The sequence below is a fragment of the Brassica rapa genome, chromosome A07, assembly GCF_000309985.2.
Source record: "Brassica rapa cultivar Chiifu-401-42 chromosome A07, CAAS_Brap_v3.01, whole genome shotgun sequence".
Lineage (NCBI taxonomy): Eukaryota > Viridiplantae > Streptophyta > Magnoliopsida > Brassicales > Brassicaceae > Brassica > Brassica rapa.
Window position 1 is genome coordinate 27,440,927 of NC_024801.2, and position 14,070 is coordinate 27,454,996.

At 40.2% G+C, this 14,070-nt stretch overlaps 2 protein-coding genes across 3 annotated transcripts; one reads left to right on the top strand and one right to left on the bottom strand.

Annotated features, from left to right (window-relative positions):
* Window positions 1–227: 227 nt before the first annotated feature.
* Window positions 228–4,444, bottom strand: LOC103832149 (nuclear speckle RNA-binding protein A). 2 transcript variants are annotated; one of them, XM_018652738.2, is made up of 6 exons: window positions 4,115–4,444; window positions 1,501–1,601; window positions 1,167–1,410; window positions 1,003–1,064; window positions 833–914; window positions 228–646 (listed from the first exon to the last, which is right to left on the bottom strand). In XM_018652738.2, the coding sequence occupies exons 1-6, from the start codon at window positions 4,200–4,202 to the stop codon at window positions 549–551; spliced, it is 675 nt and encodes a 224-aa protein (XP_018508254.1). In that variant the 5' UTR covers window positions 4,203–4,444; the 3' UTR covers window positions 228–548. The 2 variants fall into 2 exon arrangements, with proteins under 2 accessions (XP_018508254.1, XP_009106356.1); XM_009108108.3 differs by having other exon boundaries at window positions 1,501–1,619; window positions 4,115–4,417.
* Window positions 4,445–6,846: 2,402 nt separating this feature from the next.
* LOC103832150 (PH, RCC1 and FYVE domains-containing protein 1) lies at window positions 6,847–13,060 on the top strand. Its single transcript, XM_009108109.3, has 9 exons — window positions 6,847–7,465; window positions 7,795–7,881; window positions 7,972–8,061; window positions 8,167–8,253; window positions 8,342–8,461; window positions 9,387–11,423; window positions 11,501–11,647; window positions 12,170–12,618; window positions 12,697–13,060. Exons 1-9 carry the CDS (start codon window positions 7,412–7,414, stop codon window positions 12,848–12,850), a joined length of 3,225 nt encoding a protein of 1,074 aa, XP_009106357.1. The 5' UTR covers window positions 6,847–7,411; the 3' UTR covers window positions 12,851–13,060.
* Window positions 13,061–14,070: the final 1,010 nt, after the last annotated feature.

A 14,070-nucleotide genomic window follows, 5' to 3' on the forward strand; every position in this document is an offset into this window, starting at 1 on the left:
TCCAATTCCAAACATGTCTTCATATGATCCATATTACATTAATTAATATTGGAAGACAAAAAAATATAAATATTTTCAAATCAAAGAGAAGACAAAAAGAGAGGTATGCAAGTCAAAAATGTGAACTGAGAAAGAAGAAATTTTATAAAATTAAAACTTGTGGAGAAAGCAGAGCAAATAATATAGAAATTTCATAAAACCCAAGGATCAAAATAATTCAATCATTATCTAAAACCAAGTTTTTTTTTTTGTTATGAACATTTGATACCAACTTTGTAACATGAAACATGAGTTTGAAATCTAGGAAAGGAACCAAATATATATAAATAGCCTTTTAAGTTTCTATCTCCTCAGATTCTACACACTCCAATATATTTGTTTCTCTTGACTCAGGTTTTGCTTTAACAATACAATAATACAAACAAGTGCTGTAATGTTCGGTTTCGTTGAGATTCTACTTGAAGAAGATGATGTCTCTTCTCGCTAAAAGACTAGCAGCAGCAGACGCAGAGACAATAAAATTACCATTTGGTTGATGTAGTGCCCCATCACCTCCTTCCTCGTTGTCCCGGTCTTGAACTTGGTTTTCTTGAAAACTGAAGCCGTAAGAACTTGGAATCAGGGTCGTTTTCATCCATTCGATAGCCTGTCAAATGTATTGGTTTTAAAATAATGCGAGTTTCAGATCATAGGGGACAGAGTTTATGGTTCAGGGCTTTAGAGCATTAGTTGATTTAAGGTTCAGGCTATTGCATTATAGCATATAGTGTGGAAACAGACTCATGATAAATGTGTAATAACTGATAAGAGACTTAGTAAGCTTATTATATACCTTGTAAGGTGCTCAGAGCAGTTGCTGCACAGGCAGGGTTTGTAAAATCAACAAAGCAAAGAACAACAGGATCTCCGTTCCGCTGCATCAACCATAAACATTATCAACCCTTTAGTAGTGATTCTCAATCTCAGCTATACCCGAAACTTTAAATCATAGGGTATGCTTACGTGTTTGGAGTCTTTGGTCACAAGTCTCACTTCTCTATATCCTACAAAAGGTCGAAAGATATCTAGACACCGGTTAAGGAAAGTGGAGAGTAGATAGGTTCCATTCAGAACAAACAAAAAAAAAAAAGAGAAAAAACTTTGTCATGTCTGATGAAAAAGGATACGAGCAACTTCCCTCCTAGAGCAATTAGAAGGAAGACCTTCAACGTAGAGAGTGTTTGACGCATCTGGAGGTAGAGGAAGTGGCTCACGGTTACGCCTATCAACAGAATCTATCGGATCAAAACCCATATCCCGACCGTTTAAACCGTGAACTCCACCACCACCACCGCGTCTCATCATAAACTCGTCCATAACTACACCATTACGAGGAGGACCTGAATCTCCCAATGGCATAGAACTCGTTTGCTGCAAACACAGAGACATAAATAAACTTCAGGTCAATAAAAAAGAAAACAAGAATGCTCAAAAAAACGAATCAAGAAGAAGAAAAAGCACCACGCTTTGGAGGTATCGATCATAAGCTGATCCAATAGTTCTTGTATCAATATCCTCATCACGCGGGAAGTAACCACCACCACCACCGTGCATCTCATGGCCTGCAGACGATGGAGCTTCTACAATAAGACAAAACATGTGAATTCACTAATATCCTTCAATCTTTTCTGATTAATAGCATTAGTCTATATGTGTTCTTGTGTTAGATTATCGTGAACTTTGGGGGCTGTAGACGATTTAGTAAAGTTTTATACGAAAAATTTAGAGGCTATATAAGTCTAATGTTTCAGTGGCCTATGCTCGCCGGCCCATAATAAGATCTCTCTTTATCCGTGGACGTAGCTAATTTAGTTAATTAATCTGTTTCCACATTTATCTAATCACATTCAAGGAAACTACTAAGAGCATTCAATGTTTCACTGGCCTATCCGACGCCGATAAGATCTCTCTTTATCTGTGGACCGTAGCTAATTTAGGCTTCGAATGGTAACCCGCTTTCCGCCCCGTAGTTAACAGTAACAAAAATCTCTATATATACCATATATCTATACATTTTTATAACTGTTAAAACCGCACCGCAGTTAAACCGGTTGTCCCGCACCGCTCAACCCGCAGTCACCATTCGGAGCCTTAGTTAATTAATCTGTTTCCACATTTATCTAATCACATTCAAGGAAACTACTAAGAGCATTCAATGTTTCACTGGCCTATCCGACGCCGATAAGATCTCTCTTTATCTGTGGACCGTAGCTAATTTAGGCTTCGAATGGTAACCCGCTTTCCGCCCCGTAGTTAACAGTAACAAAAATCTCTATATATACCATATATCTATACATTTTTATAACTGTTAAAACCGCACCGCAGTTAAACCGGTTGTCCCGCACCGCTCAACCCGCAGTCACCATTCGGAGCCTTAGTTAATTAATCTGTTTCCACATTTATCTAATCACATTCAAGGAAACTACTAAGAGCATTCAATGTTTCACTGGCCTATGCTCGCCGACGCCGATAAGATCTCTCTTTATCTGTGGACCGTAGCTAATTTAGGCTTCGAATGGTAACCCGCTTTCCGCCCCGTAGTTAACAGTAACAAAAATCTCTATATATACCATATATCTATACATTTTTATAACTGTTAAAACCGCACCGCAGTTAAACCGGTTGTCCCGCACCGCTCAACCCGCAGTCACCATTCGGAGCCTTAGTTAATTAATCTGTTTCCACATTTATCTAATCACATTCAAGGAAACTACTAAGAGCATTCAATGTTTCACTGGCCTATGCTCGCCGACGCCGATAAGATCTCTCTTTATCTGTGGACCGTAGCTAATTTAGGCTTCGAATGGTAACCCGCTTTCCGCCCCGTAGTTAACAGTAACAAAAATCTCTATATATACCATATATCTATACATTTTTATAACTGTTAAAACCGCACCGCAGTTAAACCGGTTGTCCCGCACCGCTCAACCCGCAGTCACCATTCGGAGCCTTAGTTAATTAATCTGTTTCCACATTTATCTAATCACATTCAAGGAAACTACTAAGAGCATTCAATGTTTCACTGGCCTATGCTCGCCGACGCCGATAAGATCTCTCTTTATCTGTGGACCGTAGCTAATTTAGGCTTCGAATGGTAACCCGCTTTCCGCCCCGTAGTTAACAGTAACAAAAATCTCTATATATACCATATATCTATACATTTTTATAACTGTTAAAACCGCACCGCAGTTAAACCGGTTGTCCCGCACCGCTCAACCCGCAGTCACCATTCGGAGCCTTAGTTAATTAATCTGTTTCCACATTTATCTAATCACATTCAAGGAAACTACTAAGAGCATTCAATGTTTCACTGGCCTATGCTCGCCGACGCCGATAAGATCTCTCTTTATCTGTGGACCGTAGCTAATTTAGGCTTCGAATGGTAACCCGCTTTCCGCCCCGTAGTTAACAGTAACAAAAATCTCTATATATACCATATATCTATACATTTTTATAACTGTTAAAACCGCACCGCAGTTAAACCGGTTGTCCCGCACCGCTCAACCCGCAGTCACCATTCGGAGCCTTAGTTAATTAATCTGTTTCCACATTTATCTAATCACATTCAAGGAAACTACTAAGAGCATTCAATGTTTCACTGGCCTATGCTCGCCGACGCCGATAAGATCTCTCTTTATCTGTGGACCGTAGCTAATTTAGGCTTCGAATGGTAACCCGCTTTCCGCCCCGTAGTTAACAGTAACAAAAATCTCTATATATACCATATATCTATACATTTTTATAACTGTTAAAACCGCACCGCAGTTAAACCGGTTGTCCCGCACCGCTCAACCCGCAGTCACCATTCGGAGCCTTAGTTAATTAATCTGTTTCCACATTTATCTAATCACATTCAAGGAAACTACTAAGAGCATTCACTGCTTCACTGCTCTATGCTCTCCGATGCCGATAATAATAAGATCTCTCTTTATCCGTGGATACGTAGCTAATTTAGTTTATTAATCTGTTTCCGCATTTTATCTAATGGCATTCAAGGAAACTACTAAGAGCATGAAGCTGATGCGTATATCTAGAGAGAGAGAGGGGCGCGGCGTAAGAGGAGAAAGGAGGTTACCGAAATCGGAACGGCGGCGTTTTGGAGGACCACCAGGAGGAGGATGCTGCTGGTGTCGCTGCTGCTGGTTCCAGAACCCATCCGCCATCGAAAGCTCTAGTTTCAATGGATGTCTTCCGATTCTAGCTCGCTAGCTGCTTCGATTTCGAATCGTCTCCCCTTGATTTCGATTGCTTAGGGTTCGATCTCGAGATTTTCTGATTCCATTCTTCCGCCCGGGAGTTTAAAGATCCGAATCGTGTCGACCCGGTCCGGTATGATTTGATTTGACCCGATCAGTGCCAGCAACGTTGATCTCTTTTAAATGGGCTTGTAGCGTTGGCCCATGTGTAACAAAGTTTTACTTTCAGGCCCATTTGCTCCGATTTCAGTTTGGTCGTATACCTCCATAGAATGAGATCTTAAACCATGATAAATTGATTTTTTTTAAGAGTAAACTTCTTTCAACTGAAATCGAAAAGAGTTTTATCGACTAAATCAATTTTTTCTGATAAAAATATACATATTATTTTTGCAATATATCATAATTGAATGTGTGCAAAGCGTATCACGGATTGTCGCATGTCTATCTATAGCTTCTTTCTTAAATACTTTGATCTTGTCGTGAAGTATTTATGATTCTCTCATATGCTGACAAGCAATATCACAATGAAGAAACTTTGAATAAGTGAGTGAATAGTTGAGATATATAATAAATACATGTATGAAGAACGACAAAATAAAAACAAAATGTTTTTAATATTACAAGTGTATATATAAAGGTAGGAGATGTGGAGATGTCATACGTAAAGAGAGGGGTCCAATGCAGAACAACAACCAACAAAGTAAGTAGATATCCATGTTTCCTTGGAGCTTTTCTTTTTGTTCACCGAATTACTTTCTTTTGTTCTTAAGCATTTGCCTTCATCATCACTTTATTCTTTATTTCTCTAATGTCCAATCATACAATCTATCATCGCATTATCTCCTATTGCGTTAATTTTCCCACCAAAACCTTTTTACTATAGGTTTTAACTGTTTTATGCATGATTAAATACAGATTAAATATATATATATATATTATATCTCAGGACTTTATGATATGAAGAATGTTTATTTAGTGAGTCTTTACGTTTCAGAAAGTATTATATGCACCAAATGTATGCCCATTGATCTAGTTACAAAGATTGTAGAAGACTACGTACGTACGTATATATTGTTCCTTTCAAGGCACTCAAAATTTCCCATTCAAAGAAAGTTTTAAGTCTAGTTTTGTTCTACTTATAGTACATCAATATAGTATTCAAATATACTGTATTTTGTTTTAGTCTAGATGACACAAACATTTCAACATACATATTAGGATATGTTATAAATATTGTGCATATGATAGTTAATTTATATATTTTGTATGGGAAATTGGACTACAACTTTTGTGTCTTGGTTCTTGGGCATATGCATCATCCAATCCAAGGTTTCGATTTGCTTTTACAAAACCAAGACTAGCTAAATCCTATGTAATTATGCATTGTTATCAAACAATATCACATTCACATTCGTTTATAGCCACTAAACTATTTAATCTGTCAATGAAAATTTTAAAATCACACATATTAAATAAAGAGACCATAAAATAAGTATAAACTGATTAAAGAAGAAGAAACAAGGTTGATGAAATAAAATGGAGATACAATATTATTGTTGTTTCACAATAAAGTGATACATTCTCCTCGAGTAACTCCCCGAAATGTGGACGGAAAGCACCAAACCAAACGGGCCCACTCACCCCCTTAGGATTGTTTTTGGCTTTTCACTTCTACCGGCAACTAACATTCAACGTGGATGTGGCGAAGAATAAACCTCACCGTCCACGTAAACTACTAGAATACCTCCAGTCTTATGAGTTCTTAGACCGGATTTAAAATGTGAAAGGTAAAATTCAGAACATTTGTGATTCAAATAGTAACAAAACCATATTTAAAGATACATATGGCGTATGTGGTGCGGTTGCTCACCGTTCCAAATCTAAATGAACCAGCCTAATTTAACCGGAATTACCATTCCAATCAGTTTCACTAACTTTCTTATAAGACGTTTTGAAATATGATCATCGGTTTATTTAAACTATTAAGGAATCTACATGATGATATTGAAAGAATGAAAAAGTCAATATATTATTCACATTTTAAAAACAAACACAAATTTTCATAAAACAAATACTGCATGCAGGTAATCAAAAGTGTTTTATTTAATAAACTCAACACGGATTAGAGAAAAGTCGGTTAAGTTGACCTTGTGGATTGTCTTGTTATCTCTGAAATTGATACGAATACGGTGTATCCATTCTCATACCACCAAAATTTTTTGTTGATTCTTAACATTTTATTCTGTGTATCAAATTATCAATCCTGTTTCATATGATATCATATCATCTCTGCCCTTTTTTTTTTAATAAAACAAGCATAATTTAAGATTATGACTTAGAATGTTTACAACCGCTCCGCCCCGCACCACACTTAACAGTAACAAAAATTTCTATATATACCATATATCTATATGTTTTTATAACTGTTAAACCCGCACTGCAGTTAAACCGCTTGTTCCGCACCGCTCAAACCGCAATCACCATTCGGAGCTTATAATTTGATTTACTGAATGTAACTACTGCATGGGGAACGCCTCTTTGCTTCTTTTTCTCCCTTCACTAGCCTCAATAGACTTTCATAGGGATGCCTCCTACATATTATTATATTTTCTAAAGTTATTTATAAGAAAATACAAAAATGGAAAACAGAATAAAGTATTAAATAATTCGAGAAAAAAAAAACAGTTTCCTTTATTTAATTATTCGTATTTTACCGTATCCGGACTCAGTCTCTCACACCGTCGTCACTTTTTTTTTATATTTGGTCTTCCTTGTGTCATCGCTGTCTCTGACTTCCCTGTCTCCTCCTCCTCCGCCTTCCCTTTTGCTTCTCCGCCGTATATTCTCTCTCACCGCCACCACTAGTATCGCCGAAAAGTCACAAGCTTTACTAAAGCATCACCATTTTGCGTAATCAAATTTGGCTTCTTCTAAAATTCTTAAAAATCAAAGTCCCGGTCTTTGGTGGAAGCTTCGTTAGATCTGACAAGTCAATTAAGGCAGTGCCCATCTCGAAAGTTTTCACCTTTACGTTTCATTAGCCGGTGTTTACGGTATTGATGGTTTCCACGGCGGCTAGGACCTCCTCCGGGGCTTTTGTTTGTTGTAGATGATGAACGGTGAGGATCGAAGAGGGTGGTGGTGTCGTCGTTCTGGTGATTGTTTCACATGGAATGGCAGATCTTGTGTCCTATAGTAATGCTCCTCCTGACCACAACGTTGAACAAGTCCGTCTCTTTCTATCCCTCTTGTCTTCGCTGCTACGATGTCTGTTTAGTAGAAAAGCTCTAATCTTTGTCTTAGCGATGGAAGGACGGTTGATTAGTACTTGTATGAAGCTCAAAGTTGAAAACTTTAAGAGTTTTTGTTTGTTTAATTACATTTAGGCTTAAGGAACCGTAACATTGTAGGTGTATACATTCAATTGTTATGTTCTGTGATCTTATATGCAAAGTGACCATTTAAACATGATTAATTGTTGATGATGCAAGGGAACTTTGCTGTCTTTGCAGCTAGTTTCTTGTGTCCTTATGTGTATCATTTTGCATTTTGGCAGGCATTGATTACATTGAAGAAGGGCTCTCAGCTTTTGAAGTATGGTCGCAAAGGAAAGCCGAAGTTTTATCCTTTTAGACTCTCTAGTGTGAGCAACAACACTTAGTCTCTAAGCTATCTATTTTTGGATAATTGCTTCATCTGAGGAAACTATGCTCGTTGGTGTTTGGTTACGCAGGATGAAAAGTCTCTGATCTGGATATCGAGCAGCGGCGAAAAGCGGCTTAAGTTAGCTTCTGTATCTAAAATTGTACCTGGGCAAAGAACTGTAAAGACATTCTTCATTTCTTTAAAACAGTATATAAACCATTCGTCTTTGGCTGGCTTTCAAGAAAGATCTGATAAGCCATTTACTCTTTTTTTTTTGCAATAGGCTGTTTTCCAGCGTTACCTTCGCCCAGAGAAAGATTACTTATCATTTTCTCTCTTATACAACGGAAAAAAGAAGTCTCTTGACTTGGTTAGTCATTATGAAACTGATACAACTTTAATATCTCAGAAACGCTTGATAATAACTCTCCAGGCGTAAATTTTTTACTTCTTGATAGATTTGTAAGGACAAGGTTGAGGCTGAAGCTTGGATTGGAGGTCTTAGAGCATTGATATCTGCAGGGCAAGGCGGACGGTCAAAGATTGATGGCTGGAATGGCGGAAACATCTCAGTTGATGTAAGTATTCAGGCAAAGACTCTTTGTTTTGTATCATGGTTCTAAAAATCAGTTTAGGCCACCAAAATTTATACCATGTTTAAATCGATATAAATTAATCTAAAATCTGTTAAATTAAGTAATAATATTAGAAAAAAAATCTGTAGGTTGTAAATATTGATTATCAATTGCCGAAATGGAAACTTTTATGAATTGCTTCCCGCCCAAATAATAATAAAAAAATGTGTTGTCATAATCTTATTTCTAAATTGTATCTTTTTGTAACATATAACTCCATATATTCAGCAAAGATATTATTCCTTTATTTGTTACTCATATAGAAATACAATTTGCTAGACCACAATATAGTCATTCATTAAAAATAAGTAACAAATTTTGCTTATAGACAGTTATTCCCCAACTATATATCCACTAAATCACGCTATCTTACATAAAAATAAACAAATATAGGGTTAATGCTATCACAAATCGATAATATATGGAACTTAGTAAGTTATAAGTATTACCCTAAGCATGTCTATATAATAAGTATACACTCAAGGTATTCCATTATCCCCTACACACCATCAACCATAAACTCTTCTTGCTGTTTTGTTATACTATTTTTGCAAATGGCTTTTTTAAATTCAGTTTCTGAACTGAAACCATTTAAGAATATGAAGAAAACCAAGGCGAAAATAATAAGGTTTTGGAGACAGTATTCGTCCCAAAGAGGAAGTCTAGTTCTAAGTGACACAACCGTGAGTGATTTTTGTTTTCACACTTCTTTTTTTTTTAATATAAATCTGCCAAACTTTTATTTATATGTGTTCATCATAAGCTGAAGCTATCTACAATTTCGCAATTTAACTTTTGTTGTTCTTATGGCTATTACCTAGTGATCTATTACAGTTTAGGTGATAAGTTTGTTTTGTATACACTGCAGGCCAGCAGAGACTTGACATCGAGCAGTCAAAGCAGCAGCTCCGCGACCACTTCACATAGCCACAGCTCTCCTGGGACTCCCTTTAGTTTCGATCCAATCGCTTCTCCCAAGAGCGAGGTACCTTCAACCGATTCAGAGAAGTCACATGTTTTACTAGACACCAAAGCCATGCAAACAAAGGTATCCGGTTCAGACGGGTTCCGAGTCAGCGTCTCCAGCGCCCAGAGCAGTTCCAGCCACGGCTCCGGGGCAGACGACGCAGACGCGCTAGGTGACGTGTACATCTGGGGCGAGGTCATTATCTCTGACAATGCCGTGACCACCACGAGAACAGACGTCCTTGTCCCTAAGCCGTTGGAGTCAAACATCGTCCTCGACGTTCACCAGATTGCTTGCGGCGTACGGCACGCCGCGTTTGTGACGAGGCAGGGAGAGATTTTCACTTGGGGGGAAGAGTCAGGAGGGAGGCTAGGCCACGGGATGGGGAAAGACGTTTTCAACCCTCGTCTCGTTGACTCCCTCGCAACTAACTTTGACTTTGTTTCCTGCGGAGAGTTCCACACGTGCGCCGTGACTCTCTCGGGAGAGCTTTACACGTGGGGAGACGCCACGCACAGCGTCGGCCTTCTAGGGCACGGATCGGATATCAGCCACTGGATACCGAAGCGAATCGCTGGACCTCTCGAAGGGCTCCACGTGGCGTCGGTGGCGTGCGGGCCCTGGCACACGGCTCTGGTGACGTCTCACGGGAGGCTTTTCACGTTTGGGGACGGGACGTTTGGGGTGTTGGGGCATGGCGAGAGGGAGACGGTTAGGTCTCCGAGGGAGGTTGAGTCTTTGTCAGGGCTGAGAACGATTGCGGTTTCGTGCGGGGTGTGGCACACGGCGGCTGTGGTTGAGATCATCGTCGCGCCGCAGTCGAACGCTAGCTCAGGGAAGCTGTTCACGTGGGGGGACGGGGATAAAAACCGTCTCGGGCACGGTGATAAGGACGCACGTCTTAAACCGACGTGCGTCCCTTCACTTATTGACTACAACTTCCACAGAGTCGCGTGCGGGCACAGCTTAACAGTCGGGTTGACTACTTCTGGACAGGTGTTCACGATGGGGAGTACAGTCTACGGCCAGCTCGGGAGCTTGCAGACGGACGGGAAGGTGCCGTGTTTGGTGGAGGACAAACTCGCGAGCGAGTTTGTCGAGGAGATCTCTTGCGGTGCGTATCACGTGGCGGTGCTGACGTCTAGAAACGAAGTGTACACGTGGGGGAAAGGAGCTAACGGGAGGTTAGGGCACGGCGATTTGGAGGATCGAAAAGTGCCGACTCTAGTGGAAGGTTTGAAGGATAGGCACGTTAAGTACATTGCTTGCGGGTCAAGCTACACCGCGGCGATTTGTCTGCATAAATGGGTGTCTGGCGCTGAGCAGTCTCAGTGCTCAGCGTGTAGGCTAGCGTTTGGCTTCACGAGGAAGAGGCATAACTGTTATAATTGCGGACTTGTTCATTGTCATTCGTGCAGCTCCAAGAAGGCGTTCGGAGCTGCGTTGGCTCCGAGCGCTGGGAGGCTGTACCGTGTCTGCGACGTTTGTTATGTTAAGCTGAGTAAAGTTTCGGATACGAGTAGAAGGAACAGCGTCGTGCCGCGTCTCTCGGGGGAGAATAAGGATAGATTGGATAAATCTGAGATAAGATTGGCGAAGTTTGGTGCGTCTAATGTGGATTTGATCAAGCAGTTGGATAGCAAAGCTGCTAAACAAGGGAAGAAGAGTAGTGATAACTTTCGCAACTCTCAGCTGCCTTCTCTGTTGCAGCTGAAAGATGTGGTGCAGTCAAGGTCTAATGCTCCAAAGCTGGTTCAGGCTCCGTCAGGTATTAGCTCCAGGTCGGTGTCGCCTTTCTCCAGGAGGTCTAGTCCTCCTCCACGGTCTGCTACTCCTTTGCCTTCGACTTCTGGAATCTATTTCCCTGTGGGGATGGCGGATAATATGAAGAAAACTAATGAGATTCTGAATCAGGAGATTATTAAGTTACGAACACAGGTATGGATTTTGATCATGCTTGCTTCTTGTGCGTTGGTTCTCCATGGTCTTTATGCACTTTTTTGATTTGGGTTTAGGTTGACAGTTTGACTCAAAAGTGTGAGCTTCAAGAAGTAGAGCTCAAGAACTCGGTTAAGAAGACTCAGGAAGCCTTAGCGTTGGCAGAGGAGGAGTCTGCTAAGTCGAGAGCTGCTAAGGAGGCAATAAAGTCACTCATAGCTCAGGTACAATCTGTTTTGATGATATATATACAGTAGGCCTGCGGATTTGAACCAAACCGAACAAATTTTTTTTTGGTTTTCGGTTCATTTTTCGGTTTAAAGTTCGGTTTGGTTCAGAAATTTTTTGAAAATATTTCGGTTGTTCGGTTCAATTTTGATGAGTTTGGTTTTCAGAAAAATAGTAACGAGAATTCCAAAAATTAACCAAAATAACCGAACCAAACTTAACAAAAATAACCAAATTTAACTGAAAATATCCGAGCTTTTTAAAAACTATTACAAAATCTAACCGAAACCCAAAAAAAACGGCTATTTTCGGAAAAAAATATAAAACCGAAATTAACTGAAAACCGAATCCATATATTTTTGGTTTACTTCGGTGGTGGGATTGTACCCGCACCGAACTAACCGAAGCCAAAACTACCCGGCCTAATTAACCGAATTAACCAAAATCGCATGCCTATTAATATATTTGTGAACTGCATTGAAGCTTGACGTGTAATAAGCTAATCTTTGATTCTGTAGCTTAAGGAAGTAGCTGAGAAGTTGCCTCCTGGTGAGAGCATCAAACTGGCCTGCCTTCAAAACGGTTTCAATTTCCCTGAAGAAAACGGTTTCCTTCATTCAAGATCAGAGTCCATGACTTCCTCTGTATCTTCAGTTGCTCCTTCCGACTTCGCCTTTGCGAATGCATCTTCTCGGTCCAGTCTCCAATCGCCAAACCACACTCCTAGAGCCTTCGAAAGAAACAATGGTTATCCAGCAGACCCGCGGCTTAGCAGCAGCGGGTCAGTAATCAGCGAGAGACACGAGCCTTTCCAGTTCCAAAACGACAATGGTTCGAGCCACACAGGGGCTGTGGACAGTACTAATGATGTAGAAGCAGAGTGGATCGAACAGTATGAGCCTGGCGTGTATATAACCCTTGTGGCACTCCATGATGGAACTAGAGAGCTAAGAAGAGTCCGCTTCAGGTTTGTTCATGTTCTTGAGCTATGTGTTTACTAGTAAGTGTGATTGATGATGCTGAAAGGTTTTGTTTTTGTTTGCAGCCGGAGAAGATTCGGTGAACATCAAGCAGAGACATGGTGGTCGGAGAATCGAGAAAAAGTGTATGAGAAATATAATGTGAGAGTGTCTGAAAAACCAACAGCTTCTCCAACGCATAGAGACCGAGACCATGAAGAAGAAGATGTTGCTCAGTAGGTTTTGCATTCATGAGTTTTAGTTTTCTTTGCATTTTACCCCGAAACTCTTCATTTGTTCAACTTAACCCTTCTTCCTTTTGACCCACTCTGTTTGGGAGGTTAATGTTCATGTCCTTAGATGTAATGTTGTATATATAAAAAGACCATCTGTTCTCGGTTCACTTTAGCAACAAAAACAAAACCATATTAAGAACAATCAATTCAAGTGTTGAAGTCGTCTTGCTTTTGACTTTTTGAAGTTGGAAGTAATCTTGACTTTTTGTGATTAAGAAGAGACTAATGACAACCATTTGTCGTCATTACCTAATTGTGTGACTAATACGTTTGCCAAAACACAAGTCAAAACTACAACTAACATAGCAACTCTTTTTTTTTTTTGTTCAAACCTTCATTCATTCATTTAAGCAACTAAAGTTCATCAGTACTAGCAATCTCAGAGAGACTGTTAGAGAGCTGAAACAAAGCATTTTTTGCCAGCCTATCAGCCGGTTCGTTACAAACACGAGAAATAAATCGAAACGAGATAGAGTTGAAGGAAGCACTCAACACGCCAATGTCATGGAGTATCCCTCTAATAGCAACCACAGCCTTGTTTCCTGTGATTATATCAATAAGACTTTTTGAATCCGATAAACAGATCACGTCTTTGATGCCAGAGAAAGCAGCCTTTGAGAGGCCTGCAAGTAACGCTAACGCTTCTGCTGCTAGGGCTGAGGCAATATAGCGTTTAGTCTCGGTTCCTTGGAAGCGGTAAGACCCTGCTGAGTTCGTACAAATCCAGCCAAGTCCACCTGCAAGAGAAGAAGCATTCCAGGCAGCATCCGAGTATAATATGCTAGCAACTTCCGGAACTTGATGAGAGTTCGAACTGACGTTGTCTTTATTTGAAACAGAGCTTTGTTTTCGGGGAGGCAGAGACTCTTGCCATTCCTTCGCTGCTCTAATCGCTTTTGCTAACATCTCTGTTTCTGAGAAAGACTTGTCTTCGAACAAGAACTGATTTCTGCTAGTCCACAAGACCCAAAGTAACCATGGGTATAAGGGTTTAGACAGACCTGTTGGTGGTAGATTTGTCATCCGGGAGCTCGATATAAGGAGGTCCTCCAACGAGTTGCAAACTGCTCGAGATGGAATTGCCATAGCTGGTACCAGGTCCCAGACTTTTCTCGCTATAGGGCACTCAAACATCACATGGAAAACAGATTCACTAGCTCCACA

What these genes read in the sequence shown, in the direction of transcription:
- LOC103832149 (XM_009108108.3), bottom strand. Translation starts at nt 4,202, where the DNA reads ATGGCGGATGGGTTCTGGAACCAGCAGCAGCGACACCAGCAGCATCCT. An exon ending in CTCTAGGAGGGAAGTTGCTC is followed by an intron (nt 1,065 to 1,166) that starts GTATCCTTTTTC and finishes ACCGGTGTCTAG; the next exon opens with ATATCTTTCGACCTTTTGTA. An exon ending in TGCTCTGAGCACCTTACAAG is followed by an intron (nt 647 to 832) that starts GTATATAATAAG and finishes TACATTTGACAG; the next exon opens with GCTATCGAATGGATGAAAAC.
- LOC103832150 (XM_009108109.3), top strand. Translation starts at nt 7,412, where the DNA reads ATGGCAGATCTTGTGTCCTATAGTAATGCTCCTCCTGACCACAACGTT. An exon ending in TAAAGTCACTCATAGCTCAG is followed by an intron (nt 11,648 to 12,169) that starts GTACAATCTGTT and finishes TTGATTCTGTAG; the next exon opens with CTTAAGGAAGTAGCTGAGAA. An exon ending in CTAAGAAGAGTCCGCTTCAG is followed by an intron (nt 12,619 to 12,696) that starts GTTTGTTCATGT and finishes TTTTGTTTGCAG; the next exon opens with CCGGAGAAGATTCGGTGAAC.